This window comes from Podarcis erhardii, assembly GCF_964252035.2.
Source record: "Podarcis erhardii genome assembly, chromosome: 10".
Lineage (NCBI taxonomy): Eukaryota > Metazoa > Chordata > Lepidosauria > Squamata > Lacertidae > Podarcis > Podarcis erhardii.
The window spans coordinates 76,137,718-76,156,440 of NC_138500.1; the positions used below are offsets into that span (position 1 = coordinate 76,137,718).

Genomic DNA, 18,723 nt, shown 5'->3' on the forward strand with positions numbered 1-18,723 from the left:
CCAGTGCCAGGAGGCTGCATTCCAGGCAGTCAAGGACTTGCTTGTCTCAAACTCGGTCTTGGTACACTTCGACGAGAGGCTGCCGGTGGTGCTAGCATGCGACGCCTCGCCCTATGGCATTGGCGCTGTCCTGGGACACCAACTCCCGGATGGAAGAGAGGTACCGGTGGCATACTTTTCCCAGACACTCAACGCAACCGAGCGGAACTACTCGCAAATCGACAAGGAGGGTCTGGCAATCGTGAAGGGAGTAAAAAAATTCCATGATTTCTTGTACAGGCGGCCCTTCACCATGGTGACTGACCACAAACCGTTGCTTGGCTTGTTTGCCCCGAAAAGCAGACCCCCCAAGTGCTGTCTCCTCGCGTCCTCAGGTGGTCAATTTTCCTTGCCAGCTACCAGTATGCACTGATTCACCGCCCTGGGAAGGCGATGGGCCATGCGGACGCCCTCAGCAGGCTACCACTACCGGAAACAGGCCCCGACCCAGCACCTGCACAAGAGGTTATGAGCCTGGAGCTGCTTCCCGACTGCCCCATTCAGGCACAAGAAGTTGCACACCATTCCAAGAAAGATAGGGTCATCTCCCGGGTCCTGGACTGGGTGTGGAGGGGATGGCCCAGCAGCAGCCCCGGGCCAGAATTCACTTGCTACACAACCCACAAACATGAACTGTCGGCCCACAAGGGGTGCCTGTTATGGGGAAGCAGGGTCGTTGTTCCCCAGCCCCTCCGCAAAAGGGTCCTCACAGCCCTACACGAGACACACCCAGGGGTAGTAAGAATGAAGGCCCTTGCCAGGAGTTATGTGTGGTGGCCGGGGATCGATGGAGAGATAGAGGCCTGGGTCAAACACTGCCAGGCCTGCCAAGAATCCCACCCAGATCCCCCAAGGGCCCCAGTCCAGTCCTGGGAGTCCGCCCGAGCACCATGGTCACGCCTGCATGTGGACTTCGCTGGCCCCTTTCAGGGGAAAACATTCTTCATAGTGGTGGACTCCTACACCAAATGGCTGGAAGTCGCACTGGTACCGTCCACTTCTACGTCCGCAGCCATCCGGGTACTACGCAGGCTGTTTGCAACCCACGGGCTCCCTGACACTCTCGTCTCAGACAACGGGACTGCATTTATGTCAGGAGAATTCCAAACCTTCACAGCGCAGAACGCCATCCGCCACATCCGTTCGGCGCCATTCCACCCTGCCACCAATGGCCAAGCAGAACGCATGGTGCGGACCACCAAGGAAACCCTTCGCCGCATGACGCAAGGGGATTGGGAGTACTGCCTTGCCACATTCCTTCTAGCACAGCACAGCAGCCCCAGCTCAACGACTGGCCGGAGCCCCGCTGAACTACTAATGGGTCGGCGCCTTGCAATCAGATTGGACCGCCTTCACCCCGATAGAGCTCAGGATGAGGTAGTGGTGGGGGAAGGCAGGAACCCCCGGACCTTCAAGGCCCAGGACCCAGTGTACACAAAGAATTTTGGGGCAGGCCCTGCATGGGTACCCGCCACAGTCACCAGGGTCACTGGCCCCGTGTCGTACGAGGTGCTAACAGATGGGGGGCAATGCTGGCGCCGCCACTGCGACCAGATACAGCGACGATTCCTGGGAGAAAACCAGGAGCAGGAAAGGTCAGAGGAGTCCCAAGGGAACAGTGGGGCAGTGAGGCCCATAGAGCAGCAGGGGCCAGCAGGAGAGGCAGAATCAGTAAATACAGAGAGGACCCGTGAGGCCAAAGGGACACCGGAACCAGAACCACGACTGAGCGAGCCGGTTGCACCAGACCAAACAGCCCCATCACAGCCAGCATCCTTGGAACACGAGCCAGAACCTGAACCCCAGACCAGGGAACACCCCAGGCCGCAACGCACACGTAGGCTGCCGGTGTACCTTGAGGACTATGAATGCGACCTCCCGGGCAGGACTGGAACTTAGAGGGGAGGGGTGTTATGTACTCAGTCGAATAGGATCCAAACTGCAGCAGTCTGATTGGTCCTAGAACAATGCAGCAGTATGATTGGTTGGCAGGAACCACCCAATCATGCTCCAGATAGAAGTGAATCCACAACCTGATTGGCTTACAGTAGAATTCCGGAATTAGCCAATCATGTGCAGCCCATTGTGTAAATAATGTATATAAAGCAGATACTTTGAGGGGACTTTCATTCATTCCTCCTCACCACTATGAGCTGAATAAAGAGCATGAAATCACTTTGCGACTCTGAGTATATTTCAGAAGGGAAAACATATGAAACCTACTCTCACTGTGGCTAAAACAGATAACAGGAAACTCTGGTTTCCCATTACATTTAGAATGGGCTACAGTGGTACCTCTGGATGCGAATGGGATCCGTTCCAGAGCCCCATTCGCATCCTGAAGTGAACGCTAGAGAAAGAGTGAAAGAGAAGCAAGCAACTGCCTGGTTCCAGTCAACAACTCATTTGTAAAATAAATCACAGTTCTACTTCATACACCCATATGAAGTCTTAATCAAGAAAAGTACCAAGGGCAGTGATGCCAACGTGAGCACGGCAAAGCCTAAAGGCCTCTGAGCATTCACAGCTGGTTGGCAATGGCATCATGGGAAATGTATTTCCACAAGCCAAGAAAAACAGTTCTAGCCCAACACAAGGTGGGGGAGTTTGGAGCTGCCATGGTGCCCCTTACATACAAGAGGAATTGTAGTAAACCTAGACAGGTGCCAGCTCTAAAAAGAAGTGTGTACACAATAGTTTGCTTGTACTACTTTTTAAATAGGAGAGTGGGTGGTGCTGTGGTCTAAACCAGCATGCCTCTTGGGCTTGAGAATCGGTAGACTGGCAGTTCGAAACTGCTCGACAAAGTGAGCAGTTTTGTCCATTTGGACCATTGTTTGTCCAGTTTGGACCATTGTTTTGTCCCAGCTCCTGCCAGCCTAGCAGTTCAAAAGCACACCAGTGCAAGTAGATAAATAGGTACTGTTGTGGTGGGAATGTAAACGGTGCTTCCGTGTGCTCTGGCACTTGTCCCGGTGTCCCGTTGCGCCATAAGCAGCATGGTCATGCTGGCCACATGACCCAGAAAGCTGTCTGTGGACAAATGCTGGCTCCCTCAGCCTGAAAAGCAAGATAAGCACTGCACCCCAGTTTGTCTAGACTTAACAGTTCAGGGGTCCTTTACCTTCACCTACCTACCTTTTCAACACTCTCTTTCTAAAACAACAAGCCTTCTACTTGCCTCCAATCTAAAGAAGAATAATGCTAAGCCTTCTACATATTGAGATTTAAAAGAGAAACTTGATGAAAGTCTCTGCATTAAAAATGATTTAGGTTTAAGCATAGCTGTCAACTTTCAGATTTGAAAATAAGGGATCAGCAGCCTCACCTGTCCTGGGGACAGTCTACATGATATCTAACAATCCGGGATAGCAGCGGGAAGCAGCGGGAAATGGCGCTGGAATAAGGGGATTTCCCGCCAAATAAGGAAAGGTTCACAGCTATGGGCTTAAGTGATTTCTAACTGCAGCTGAAGTTGGCCAAACCCACCTTCTACAGAGCACCTGTGCCTCCCCCTGCTTGCATTTACTGCATAATTGAAACTATCCAGCTGCTCCAAAGCCATTTTATCAACTGGGGTCTCATACAGGCATAGGTTCCCATTACAACCAACAGTGTTTTATATGTAGGATGGCAAGACTCCCCTTGAGGTTCTGCAGCACAGCATTATATACCTCCCAGATCCATGCAATTTCCTCCCTCAGGCTATAGCAACCAGAGTTTTTTGTTCTCTTCCCAGTGTTTTCCTGGAGTTAAGTTTCCTTAACATTCTTACATAACTTGCCACAAGAATAAAAAAGCATAGATGAAAACATGAGTGTTTAAATTAAGCCTTTTCTTTGAATCTTGCTTTCTAATTATGTATTTTGTGCTTTCTAATGCATATTCCATGCAATATGGAAGCACTTAGAAGAAGGCAGTTTAAAAGACTGTCAGGTTTCAGCTAGGCTCTGTAATGTTCCCAGGCATTACACCCTCTCTGAATTAATTCCATTATATTTATGCACGTTCCTCCCAAACCCTGGCCTGCAAAATAAGTTTTGTTTCTGTTTTGCCAATTTAGATGCTGACTTTAATTTTATAAATACACGTTCTCTCTCATGTACCGTACTTTTCCATGTATAAGACTAGGTTTTTTAATTTAAAAATTATGTTCAAAATTGTGGGTCGTCTTATACAATCTCCCCCCATTTTCTCAATTTGGAGTCCTCCCAAATACATGGGGGAGTGTTATACACGGAAAATACGGTAACTGTTTTTCAGGCAGTAAATGACAGTGTTGGAATATCTCATTTATAGCTCAGACCTGCAGCCAAGGTGTATGTGAACTTTAAACTTTCCCACCTCTGCAGCTCCTGTATCACCTTTGCTATGACATATGGCTAATGGACTGAGGCATTTACGTTTAGGAAAAAGAGAACTGTGGAGGAACCAGACAGAAAAACATAAACAATATGGCAAAAGCAGGATAACACCCCCTTTTAACACAGTACTAGATCTTGGTCACCCAATGAAATGTGTTGGCAGTAGATTCAGGAAAGACAAAATGAAATTGCACAACGATTTGAAGGCTTCAGCTGCAAAATGGCAAATGAAGCAAAGTTTTAAAAGGATTTACTTTGGTTTTAGCTCCAACTCCCTTCACAATTTTAGATCACCCAGATTTTTTGTCAAATGGTGAGGTATTATTATTATTATTATTATTATTATTATTATTATTATTAAATAGGGCATCCCTATTTTCATTGGAGAAATGTTGGAGGGTATGACTTTTGAGTTCCTGGTATGCACGTGTACAGGAAATATCACTTTCTGAACGCTTGACCCAACGCAGAAGAGTTAATAATGGATAGGCAAAAAGAGAGATTTTTTTTTAGGCATGTGGTCTTTGTTTAGTGATCACAGCAATAAGTCAGCACAGTTATTGCAGCTCCCTATAACACATGCATCTCTATGGAGGGGACTAATTAATCAGTGAACCTATTATGTATGTACCTTACTGATACTTTTTTGAAACTGACAATCCAATAATATACACTCATGTTTTTGTTTCTAAGTTATTTTATGGTGCTCCAGCAGAAAACCAATAAAATACATTTTAAAAGAAAAGTTTTGACTCATGGAGGCAACTGTCCCAAGGTAGTGGAGGCCATGTTCTCTGATGCCTTTAAACAGGGATTTGAAACAAACAAATACAAACTGGAACGTGTCCAGGGGAGGGCAAGCAAAATGGTCAAAGGCCTGGAAACGATGCCTTATGAGGAACAGCTAAGGGAGCTGGGCATGTTTAGCCTGGAGAAGAGGTTAAGGGGTGATATGATAGCCATGTTCAAATATATAAAAGGATGTCACATAGAGGAGGGAGAAAGGTTGTTTCCTGCTGCTCCAGAGAAGCGGACACGGAGCAATGGATCCAAACTACAAGAAAGAAGATTCCACCTAAACATTAGGAAGAACTTCCTGACAGTAAGAGCTGTTCGACAGTGGAATTTGCTGCCAAGGAGTGTGGTGGAGTCTCCTTCTTTGGAGGTCTTTAAGCAGAGGCTTGACAACCATTATGTCAGGAGTGCTCTGATGGTGTTTCCTGCTTGGCAGGGGGTTGGACTCAATGGTCCTTGTGGTCTCTTCCAACTATGATTCAATGATTCTAACTGTAAGGTGGTCTGCATTTTATTAGGCAAACTGGGCCATTTTCAAAGCTTTCAAAGTAAGAGCTGATACTTTTAAATTGCCCTTGCCTTAAAACTTTCTCTCTCCCAGCCTGATTGCCAATTGTATTCCTTCTGTTATATGTGACACTGAGCTGCTCTGAACTGCTGCTCTGCATATTGACAAAGTGGTATGGTTACAGTTATTGTACTGCACATCCAGGTTTTCCTGTTTTACAGATTCCATGTACAGGTCTGCTGTGGATAGTCATGAACCTGGTCTGCAGCCAAAGTGTAAATTGTATTTGGATGTCAAAGCCCTGTGCTCTATCATAGAACAATATATTGGGTGGGATCCTAAGGGACATCTAGTCCAACCCCCTACAATGCTTTGAGATTCCATAATCTTTGTAAAGGTGAATTTTGCCTGCTCACACCATAAATGCAACCCTGCTTCCACAATTATTCTCTTACTATTTCCCAACACTTATGATGGGCTACATATGATCTGTGCTAAATAAACAAAATGGTTAGGATCAGGCAAGGACCCATCTAGTCCAGCACTGTTCTCACAGTGGCCAACTAGATGCCCATGGGAAGCCAACAAGCAGAACCTGATGCAGCAGAACTCCTCCGCCCCCTTGCAATTCCCAACCATTGGCATTGCTCAAGAGCAGTGGCTCGCACACCATGGAGAGGTACCATGCCAAGATAACTTTTGGCTCAGTCCAGATATTCGCTGGGTGAATGGAAGTTGTTACATTATAAAGCAAGGTTTTCCCCTTCACCATGAAAATGTCAGTGACTTGCATCAATGGCATATTCACACTGGCACCCAATCTGGTGCCTGGGAGAAGAATTATGAAATAATGTGTGAATAGCATCTAAGGGAAGTGTCTGTATCACACATGAGATGATCTGCTTGGTGGAAGGGAGGAGGTAGGCCTCTTCCTCTGCAATGTGAAGGGTTCTGCTAGCCCAGTAAGTATCTGAACATGGCCTCTCTCATAACAGGATTGGGGGTCTTTTAGGTCAACATACTTCTCTCATAACTGGCCTTTCCTTGGTCTTTTCTATGTAACACTGCTTATGTGCAGATAAAAGCTGAAATCCTGAAAACAGTATGTTGCCTAAACCATATATGAGTAAATTGTAATTAGGATTACAGACCTATACAAACCTACCTGGGAGTACCTCCTACTGGTCAGTAGGACTTACTTCTGAGTCAACTTGTATAGGACTGTTTTGTAAGTTGCCTTACTGTGAACTGCAGCCAAAATCTTCCTTCTGATCTAACAAATACCAGAATCGTCTCTTGTCAATTATTTGTCTGCCTCTCTTTTCTGTATTAACTCTGTTCTTCACTGGGCACTGATTTAATCCAGGGATGGCACAGGAACTGGCAAGGCCAAGGCTGGCCAGTATCAGGCTCTGAAATTTTATTTTTGGCATTTGGCTTAAACACCAACAGCACTGACATTTCCAGAGGAAATTATAGTTAGGTATTGTTTTCCTAGAATACTTTTCATGTAGGAGACAGCTTAGTCCAAAAATAAGTTTAGCACTACTGTGTGTAAAAAGCCTGCAGAATGGAAGATATTTTTATTTTCTTATTTTAAAGTCACCAGTACAACAAAGATGAAATGAATACAGCAAAACATTTAAACCAAACACACAAGCTATCAAAACTACAGACTACAAAGAACAAAAAAGTCCAGCATGTAAATGCATGAAAAGCAGCAACACAAACCTTTGAGTACCCTCAGAAAAAAAGCACTGTGCTTGTCCAGCTCAGCATCGATGGAGAAGTTGCTGGTTATGACAGAACCCAGGTAGACAAAATTGTCTCACCTCAAGCATGTGAACACCAATGCTGAGTGATTGCAAAAATGTATTGAAGGAGCCCAAGAGCCTTTTGCCAATCTTGGCTGGTATGAAAACAATGGTCCAGGGGACAGGGATAGTTTTGCCCCAGTTAGCCATGAGTTGGTATTCTCCCAATTGGACTACTGCAATGCACTATGTGAGGCTACCTTTGAAAATAGCCTGAAATCTTCAGTTAGTTTAAAATATGGATGCAAGACTGCGAACTGGGACAAGCATAGCACACCATTTTCACTGGCTCTCAGTCCATTTCTGGTCATGATTCAAGGTGCTGGTTTTGACCTTTAAGATCTTGGAAGCAGGATACTTGAAGGACTGCCTCTGCTCTGTGTGGCAGGTGGCTTATAGGTGAGAAGCCTTTGCGGTGGTGCTTCTCCAGCTGTGGAATGCCCTTTCCACTGAGGCTCATCTGGAATCTTCTTTGGTACAATTTCAGTCTTAGGTAAAAAGCTTTTTTAATTTTCCTCTTAATCTGTTTTAGCTTTTTGTTTGTATGTTGCTCTTCCCCTCCACAATGTGAGTGTTACGCTGTATTTAGATTTTATTCTTACCTTGTGAGCCACCCTGAGATTTTTGTAATAGGTTGGTATAAATAAATGAATGTTCGCACACCACTGTCAACTTCCTGGGATGGAGGGACTCTATGCAGCCTAAATTTGGGACAGAAGGATTTTTTCTCCCACATTGTGTTTTTCTTTATTTGCAATATACGGTATATCAGTTACAAACAGTGATTCATATACAGCAGTTTTTTAACCACCCCCCCAAAGACCAAATGTCTATTTAATTACATTTAACTTTTAAGTCATTTCAGTTTCTAAACAAAGGTATCCTCCACAAATCACCATGTGCTCTTGGCAACCTATAACAATGTTCTATCAAAGTTATGTATGTAATGAAACTATGCCAGGCAAAAGCAGTGATTTTCTTGTCCAACTCTCTTGTACATGGGTTGACATGATTTCCTGTAACAGTTTTCTATTCATGCATCATTTGAAAGTCACCTATTCAGATGCATACATTTATTTCATCCCTCTCAATCAAAACACTCTCTCTTTGCCACTACCAATATGCTAGTGTTGACACACAGTGCTAATGTACCAGCCTCAAAGTGTGATTGTTCTTTCAGAAATGACCAAACAAAAACCCACAAAAACAAAGAGAAAAAGAGAATTTCTCTAACTTCAAGCATTGCGAATGGCAAACATGACCATCTTTATGAAACAGACAATTTAACATTAGGCGTAGAAAAAAATCATACAGGAAAATTAAATGGAAATGTCCATCTGCCTCTGCAAATTCTGCTTTATAGTAACTCCGGAATGCAATTACCAGCAAACTGAAAAACACTGACCTCTAGCCTTGCCTCTAGGTCTTCCATGTGCTGTTGTCTGCTTGTGTGCTCTTGCAGCTTTTCAATGGCTCGACTGCTGTTAGGCTCTTTGGAGATGAGCTGTTGGAAAAAGAGGAAAATTATTACTAAGAGCGAAGGAAAGGAGTCCAACAAAGGGAGGATGTAAAGCCATTATTAGCTATTTTATACATAATATCTAGTGTGCTGCCAAATCATGTCTAGCCACCATGTATAATGCTACAGCAAAACAAAAGCCTCTTTCAACCAATCACGCAGCAAAGCATTACCCATTACCTGCCATTTTTCCTAATTATTGATGGGAACCCCTCAATATAATTTTAAGGAGGCAGAATTAGTAAAGAACAAAAAACTAACAAATTATTTTTAAGACAGTTTTTGATGTTTAGAATGAAGTACTTCAAAATTGGAATACTGTTATTAGTGGGGTGGGAGAGGTGAAAGAAATTTTACATCTGGCAACTAATATGCCCCTTTGGTTTCAGACAGTACATGGGTAGGCAAATCTAAAAGCCCGGACACAAATTTTCATGGCCCTCCAGAAGATCTGGTGGCTTATTTACCAGAAGTAATGTACCGTATTTAGCGTTAACTCTGGAAGTGTATACTCAATTCTGACCAAACTAAGCATCCTAGAGCAAAATATACGTCAATATGACCCCACCCCCCAAGATCACAGAATCATAGAATTGGAAGGGATCCAAGGGTCATCTAGTCCAGTCCCTGCAAATATGACCATAAAACCTTCACACACACCCTTAATCAATCATATGAGACTCTACTAGGCCACAGACTAATTTTATACTTATAATATGCAAGATTTCTAATATTTCTAATATTAAAATTTCTCTATGTTTTCAGGCAAGTGGTGTAAGGAACAAAAGCTGAACATGTCATGAAGCTGAAGCATCATCATTGTGGAAAGTAGAGATTGCTGGTCTCTGCTTCAGAGAAAGACAACAAATTACAAATAATGTCAATGGAGAGGAAACATGAATCAGTTGATGCTATGACTTATCCTGTAGTAGCACCATTTTTATGGGACTTGTGTTTGTTATGCCAGAGACATTCAAATGAGTGTTTAGTTATTTCAAAGTATGAAGGTTACATTACAATCTTGACATTTTTGCTGAATATGGTGAGCTTCAGTTTAAAGAAATTTGGATCAATTGGATTATGGAAGTGGACTTTTGTAAACCCAGTAGCACATCGTCAGGGGTTGTTGTTGACCAAGTTCACAGTGAAAATAACAAAATTGGCACCAACTCTGCCTTTGCTCCAGGACAGCAAAACCACTTTTTGTTTGGGGGGCATTATCAAATTGTTTCTACCAGTCATAAAGCTGTACTTTCAGAGTTTTTCAATGGAAGGGTGAGATAAAGTTTTAAGAAACAAATACATAACCGGGCACAACACCTTTGGCTTTGTTGTCTGCTCTTCGCTCATACTTAAGGGGAGCATAACTCCATTTCCTGTTCCCCCAGTCCCCAAATTAGAAAAGCTGAGCACCAGATGTCAATCAATCAACACTTTATTACAGTTGTAGACAAGCATAGAGCACCAGATGTGTCCATTCATAAGAAGAAGAATAGGTTTGATGGCTTTGATTGTACATGCTAAAGTATACATAGACATTGGAATGATCCAGGTAAAATCTGACATTTGAGAAGTCAAATCTTTATAGGTGCAAAATTATAGAAGAAAAGGCATCGTTAAAAATGTGGCCATTTACAAGCAACAATGTGATGCAAACAAATCCATGAGCGGGGTTAACCTCACAGAAAACTCTAAAATGTAGGGGGAAATACATACTAGCTGGCTGGATATATTGGTTTTATTATAAAATTCACCATATATTAAATCTGTTCCTGCAAAAGCTTTCCTCTTATGTTTGCCTAATAAATCCAAATAGAGCCTTTTATTACAGACACTTGACTGGTTATGTTTGGGTTAGTTTACAACCTTTTGTTTAGCAAGCTTTTGAGGTAAGGCCTTGGTGAAGCAAAATTAAGGTTTTATTACAAAACTGTAAAAGAAAATGAATAGTGAAATGTCCTGCCTAAACTGTGCTGTTGAATATTTCATCACTGACACATTATTGTTGGGTGGATATTTTTTTAAAGCCATAAAATATTGGTTTACATTTTTACTGTACAAAACATATCTGAACTTATTCTTCCAGTGAACATCAGTGCTATTTCATTAAAAAGTAGGTGCATAAGATGAGAAAGCAACATTATCTACCATGTTAAAGATCTAAGTAGTGATTTTTTTTTCACATACCCACCCCTCCATGTAGACTAAATATTTGTGCCAAACTTAGACATTTTCACACTTGAAGTGAAAATGCCAGTGGCAGAGTGCTTATGGTGTGGTATATCTATTTTGTACTTAGGTATTTGTACCTGAGTGCAAAATATAGCATGATGCTCACTAGGGAGAAAAAATTACTTGGTAATAGGGAGATCACACCTAGCTGGGGATATTGGGAAGAGTGTAGGATCCTGAATGTAACCATACAATCCCAGAGGATTCATTTGGTGAGCTGTATTTATATAGAAATACTTATAAGAGTGCTTTTTCTGGAGGGTACTCAAGGGTACACAGTACTGGCATCTTTTTTTCTGGAAGAAAAGCACTGGCTAAAACTGTGGCACTTGCTGTAACACCTTCACGATGAGTACCAGCACCTTTCTTTCCTAGGAGGAAAATGCTGCTTATAAACCTCAAAGCATTTATTGCGACACACAGAGGGCTTGCCTTTACCACCCCATGCACACCTTTCAGTTTAGATCAGGGATAGGGAGCTTGTGGCCCTCCAGATGATGCTCGACTCCATTCCCAACAACGCCAGCCAACAAAGCCAATGATAAAGGTTGTTGAGAACTGCAGTCCAACCACAGGCTGCTCACTGCCATTGAGACCCTTTCCCCACTTCACAGATGTCAGGCAAAAGTCAAAAGTCAACACACCCAGCTAGTGTGAGAAGCATTTTAAAGAGGCACAAAGTAAGGCAGGAAGAAAGAAAAGCTCTTGCCCTACAGCGAAAGCGGGCAGGGAGGTTGCTTCTACTGTGACCTTAAGAATTTGTTTATACAGGTGGGCTCACCAACTCATGAATGCAGAATCAAGTGGTGAGGTCGGTATGAACAAGCCAACACAGATCTAATGCCAGAAATAGAGGTCTCATATCAGCTCAGATGCAAAGCTTTCTTGTTCCCATATATATCTATGAGTCATCAAGTGTAGAGTGATAAACATGCATAAGTTAACTAGAGAAAACCACATTTCTCTTGCGACCATTAAGATGCACCATATAAATAAAGAAATATACTTAATGACTCATACTCTCCTCTGCTCTCCTGGTTGGTAACTTGAAGTTCATAACCAAACAACGGTTTACTAAAGCAGCACTGAGTATCAGGACCAAGCACCCCTGCCTCTTGTGGCTCACTGACTTCAGAACAAAGATCCCAAGGACTGGCTTTCTGCGTCAAAAATCCATGTCACAATGGGATAAAGGAAGACATAAAACCCACTGACAAATACCCCTTCCTCTTGGTTCATGTGGGAACCAATGACACTGCAAGCAATAGCCTCCAGAAGATCAAAAGAGACTACGCGGCTCTGGGCAGGAAATTGAAGCAATTAAATGCACAAATTGTCATCTCATCTGTCCTCCCAGTTGAACAACATGGCCCAGGGAGAGAGGGAAAAATAGTGGAAGTGAACAGCTGGCTTCGCCAATGGTGTAAACAGGAACGGTTTGGATTCTTAGATCACGGACTGCAGTTTCTTGAAGATGGACTTCTGGCAAGCGATGGGCTGCACCTCACAACGGTTGGGAGGAATGTTTTTGCCAAAAATCTCAGAAACCTCATCAGGAGGGCTTTAAACTGATTAATGTGGGGGAGGGAGACAGTGCTCCTGAAGGTAGGAGTCTATCAATTGATGAAGATGATCATCCAAATGTCATAGACCAAATGGAGCAAACAACACGCAGACCTAGTGGTGGGAGGAAAAACTCCTTAAATAAGAGACACGGGGGAATGATTAATGGACTTCAATGTCTGTACACTAATGCGCAAAGCATGGGAAATAAACAAGATGAGCTTGAGCTCTTGGTACAGCAAACTAAATATGACATAATAGGCATCACTGAAACCTGGTGGGATAAGTCCCATGACTGGAATGTAATAATGGAGGGATACAATCTATTTCAGAGAAACAGACCAGACAAGAAAGGAGGAGGAGTGGCGTTATATGTCAGGGATGTGTATACCTGTGAAGAGATCCAAGATTTAGAACCTCAAAGCCAAAGTGAGAGTATTTGGGTCAAAATTAAGGGAGAGAAGAATAACAGTGACCTCATTGTGGGAGTTTAGTATAGATCCCCAAGCCAAATGGAGGACATAGATGATGCCTTCCTGGAACAGATGGCTAAGCATGCAAAAGGAAGGGAGATAGTAGTAATGGGGGACTTCAATTACCCGGATATTTGTTGGATGTCAAACTCAGCCAAGAGCATAAGGTCAAACAGATTCCTCACTGGCCTTGCAGACAACTTCATTGTCCAGAAAGTGGGAGAAGCAACAAGAGGAACAGCCATTTTAGACCTGATCCTAACCAATGCTGATGACCTGGTTAGTGGGGTAGAAGTGGCAGGATCATTAGGCGCGAGTGATCATGCTCTTCTGAAGTTTACTATACAGCGGAAAGGAGCAGCCAAGCATACTAAGACTCAATTTCTTGACTTTAAGAAAGCCAACTTCATAAAACTTAGGGAAGTGCTGGGTGAGATCCCCTGGACAGTAATACTAAAAGGAAAGGGAGTTCATGATGGCTGGGAGTTTGTTAAGATGGAGATAGTAAAAGCACAACTTCAGGCAATACCAATGAGACGGAAACATGGAAGTTGTCTAAAGAAGCCAGGGTGGCTATCTAAAGAACTTTTAACTGAGTTAAGATTAAAAAAGGATGTGTACAAAAAATGGAAAAGGGGGGAAACCACCAAAGAGGAATTCAAACAAATAGCCAGCACGTGTAGACACAAAGTCAGAAAAGCTAAAGCACAGAATGAACTCAGGCTTGCTAGAGAGGTTAAAAGCAACAAAAAAGGCTTTGATGGGTATGTTCGTAGCAAAAGGAAGAACAAAGAAACAGTGGAGTCACTCAGAGGAGAAGAGGGTGAAATGCAAACAGGGGACACAGAAAGGGCTGAACTCCTCAATGCCTTCTTTGCCTCAGTCTTCTCCGATAAAGAAAACAATGCCCGACCTGAAGAATTTGGAGCAAATGATTCGGCAGAGGAAACACAGCCCAGAATAACTAAGGAGATAGTACAAGAATACTTGGCTAGTTTAGATGTATTCAAGTCTCCAGGGCCAGATGATCTGCATCCAAGAGTATTAAAAGAACTGGCAGATGTGATCTCAGAACCACTGGTAGTCATCTTTGAGAATTCCTGGAGAACAGGCGAAGTCCCGGCAGACTGGAGGAGGGCAAATGTTGTCCCTATTTTCAAAAAGGGGAAAAGAGAGGACCCAAATAATTACCGCCCAGTCAGTCTGACATCAATACCAGGGAAGATTCTGGAGCAGATCATTAAGCAAACAGTCTGTGAGCACCTAGAAAGGAATACTGTGATCACCAATAGTCAGCATGGATTTCTGAAAAATAAGTCATGTCAGACTAACCTGATCTCGTTTTTTGACAGAATTACAAGCCTGGTAGATGAAGGGAACGCAGTGGATGTAGCCTACCTTGATTTCAGCAAGGCATTTGACAAGGTGCCCCATGATATTCTTGTAAAGAAGCTGGTAAAATGCGGACTTGACTACGCTACCACTTAGTGGATTTGTAACAGGCTGACTGACTGAACCCAAAGGGAGTAACCATCAATGGTTCCTCTTCATCCTGGAGAAGAGTGACTAGTAGGGTGCCACAGGGTTCTGTCTTTATCAACGACTTGGATGATGGACTCAAGGGCATCCTGATCAAATTTGCAGATGACACCAAACTGGGAGGGGTGGCTAACACCCCAGAGGACAGGATCACACTTCAAAATGACCTGGACCAAACCAAACAAGAACTGAGAACTGGGCCAAAACAAACAAGATGAATTTTAACAGGGAGAAATGTAAAGTATTGCACTTGGGCAAAAAAAATGAGAGGCACAAATACAAGATGGGTGACACCTGGCTTGAGAGCAGTACATGTGAAAAGGATCTAGGAGTCTTGGTTGACCACAAACTTGACATGAGCCAACAGTGTGACGCGGCAGCTAAAAAAGCCAATGCAATTCTGGGCTGCATCAATAGGAGTATAGCATCTAGATCAAGGGAAGTAATAGTGCCACTGTATTCTGCTCTGGTCAGACCTCACCTGGAGTACTGTGTCCAGTTCTGGGCACCACAGTTCAAGAAGGACACTGACAAACTGGAACGTGTCCAGAGGAGGGCAACCAAAATGGTCAAAGGCCTGGAAACGATGCCTTATGAGGAACGGCTAAGGGAGCTGGGCATGTTTAGCCTGGAGAAGAGGAGGTTAAGGGGTGATATGTTAGCCATGTTCAAATATATAAAAGGATGTCACATAGAGGAGGGAGAAAGGTTGTTTTCTGCTGCTCCAGAGAAGCGGACACAGAGCAATGGTTCCAAACTACAAGAAAGAAGATTCCACTTCCACATTAGGAAGAACTTCCTGACAGTAAGAGCTGTTCGACAGTGGAATTTGCTGCCAAGGAGTGTGGTGGAGTCTCCTTCTTTGGAAGTCTTTAAGCAGAGGCTTGACAACCATATGTCAGGAGTGCTCTGATGGTGTTTCCTGCTTGGCAGGGGGTTGAACTCGATGGCCCTTGTGGTCTCTTCCAACTCTATGATTCTATGATTCTATAAGAAGAAGAAACCCTATTCATTACATAGCTGGGCAACTATTGCATTAGGATTAGTTACAGAGCTTGCTAGAATTCAGATGTTAAACTCCTCAGGAAAGAGACACGACTCTTTTTGAAATTCAGCTTTGCCTGCAAATCTGAGCTGCCTAGATAGAGACTGGGAAACAGGAAATCATAGAATCGTAGACTTGGAAGAGACCACCAGTCATCGAGTCCAACCCCCTGCAATGCAGGAAACTTTCAACAATGTGGAGCCCAAACCCACAACCCTGAGATTAAGAGTCTCAAGCTCTTCCAACTGAGCTATCCTGTTCATCCACTCAATATAGTTTATTTTCCCTATTTCTTAAATTAATTAATTAATTAAACAAACAAACAAAACACCTCTACTAATCTGAAATTGGCATGCAGGTGGCACTGTGGTCTAAACCACAGAGCCTGGGGTTTGCCGATCAGAAGGTTGGTGGTTTGAATCCCCATGACAGGGTGAGCTCCCGTTGCTTGGTCCCAGCTCCTGACAACCTAGCTGTTCGAAAGAACGTCAAATTGCAAATAGATAAATAGGTACCGCTCCAGCGGGAAGGTAAACACCATTTCCGTGCGCTGCTCTGGTTTGCCAGAAGCAGCTTTGTCATGCTGGCCACATGAACCGGAAGCTGTCTGCGGATAAACGCCGGCTCCCTCAGCCAGTAAAGCGAGATGAGCACTGCAACCCCAGAGTCGTCAGCGACTGGACCTAACGGTCAGGGGTCCCTTTACCTTTAATCTGAAATTATGGTCGTCTATCTCCCAGACACACATTGAAAAAGAATCCATATGGGACAAGCTCAGACACAGCCCAGCATAAAAGGCAAAGCTTAACTTCGCTTCTCCTATTCTGGAATGGTTGCATCTGATGACACAGGACTTGCTCTTGCATATTTACAGTCTAAAAATACATACATGGGTTGGATGAATAAAGGACCCCTGGATGGTTAAGTCCAAAGGCGACTATGGCGTTGTGGTGCTCATCTCACAAAGGATCTGGCATTTGTCCACAGACAGCTTTCCAGGTCATGTGGCCAGCAGGATTAAATCACTTCTGGCACAATGGGACACTGTGATGGAAACCAGAGCACATGGAAATACCATTTACCTGCCTGCCGCAGTGGGAAGAATATGTACAGTCAGTTTGGAGTAAGATGCAGATTCCACCATGCAAATGCCGGATCTCTCTCTTTTGAAGGGAGATAAAATTCTAACGAAAGAGTTATGGCAGATGAAACTATTTGAGTATTTAGAACTTGCAAAGATGACAGAAATAATTAGGAATAAAACAAATCCAAAGTTTAAAAAAGAGTGGGAGTGTTATAGAGTGTACTTAAAAAAACATAGAATCATAGAATCATAGAGTTGGAAGAGACCACAAGGGCCATCGAGTCCAACCCCCTGCCAAGCAGGAAACACCATCAGAGCACTCCTGACATATGGTTGTCAAGCCTCTGCTTAAAGACCTCCAAAGAAGGAGACTCCACCACACTCCTTGGCAGCAAATTCCACTGTCGAACAGCTCTTACTGTCAGGAAGTTCTTCCTAATGTTTAGGTGGAATCTTCTTTCTTGTAGTTTGGAACCATTGCTCCATGTCCGCTTCTCTGGAGCAGCAGAAAACAACCTTTCTCCCTCCTCTATGTGACATCCTTTTATATATTTGAACATGGCTATCATATCACCCCTTAACCTCCTCTTCTCCAGGCTAAACATGCCCAGCTCCCTTAGCCGTTCCTCATAAGGCATCGTTTCCAGGCCTTTGACCATTTTGGTTGCCCTCCTCTGGACACGTTCCAGTTTGTCAGTGTCCTTCTTGAACTGTGGTGCCCAGAACTGGACACAGTACTCCAGGTGAGGTCTGACCAGAGCAGAATACAGTGGCACTATTACTTCCCTTGATCTAGATGCAATACTCCTATTGATGCAGCCCAGAATTGCATTGGCTTTTTTAGCTGCCGCGTCACACTGTTGGCTCATGTCAAGTTTGTTGTCAACCAAGACTCCTAGATCCTTTTCACATGTACTGCTCTCAAGCCAGGTGTCACCCATCTTGTATTTGTGCCTCTCGTTTTTTTTGCCCAAGTGCAATACTTTACATTTCTCCCTGTTAAAATTCATCTTGTTTGTTTTGGCCCAGTTCTCTAATCTGTCAAGGTTGTTTTGAAGTGTGATCCTGTCCTCTGGGGTGTTAGCCACCCCTCCCAGTTTGGTGTCATCTGCAAATTTGATCAGGATGCCCTTGAGTCCATCATCCAAGTCGTTGATAAAGACAGAACCCTGTGGCACCCCACTAGTCACTCTTCTCCAGGATGAAGAGGAACCATTGATGGTTACTCCCTTTGGGTTCGGTCAGTCAGCCAGTTACAAATCCACTGAGTGGTAGCATAGTCAAGTCCGCATTTTACCAGCTTCTTTACAAGAATATCATGGGGCAACTTGTCAAATGCCTTGCTGAAATCAAGGTAGGCTACACCCACTGCGTTCCCTTCATCTACCAGGCTTGTAATTTTGTCAAAAAACGAGATCAGGTTAGTCTGACATGACTTATTTTTCAGAAATCCATGCTAACTATTGGTGATCACAGTATTCCTTTCTAGGTGCTCACAGACTGTTTGCTTAATGATCTGCTCCAGAATCTTCCCTGGTATTGATGCCAGACTGACTGGGTGGTAATTATTTGGGTCCTCTCTTTTCCCCTTTTTGAAAATAGGGACAACATTTGCCCTCCTCCAGTCTGCCGGGACTTCGCCTGTTGTCCAGGAATTCTCAAAGATGACTGCCCGTGGTTCTGAGATCACATCTGCCAGTTCTTTTAATACTCTTGGATGCAGATCATCTGGCCCTGGAGACTTGAAT

At 43.7% G+C, this 18,723-nt stretch overlaps 1 protein-coding gene across 11 annotated transcripts in view; it reads right to left on the minus strand.

Annotated features, from left to right (window-relative positions):
- The window catches only part of LMNTD1 (lamin tail domain containing 1), a 245,674-nt gene that overhangs the window by 164,616 nt on the left and 62,335 nt on the right, over positions 1-18,723 (minus strand). For all 11 annotated transcript variants that reach the window (XR_014160846.1, XR_014160847.1, XM_081879160.1 and 8 more), the window contains exon 2: positions 8,926-9,024. Coding sequence is in view for 9 of the 11 variants with exons in the window: in XM_081879160.1 (XP_081735286.1) it covers positions 8,926-9,024 (99 nt within the window). In the remaining 2 variants the exon portion in view is untranslated. The remainder of the gene's footprint in view (positions 1-8,925; positions 9,025-18,723) is intronic.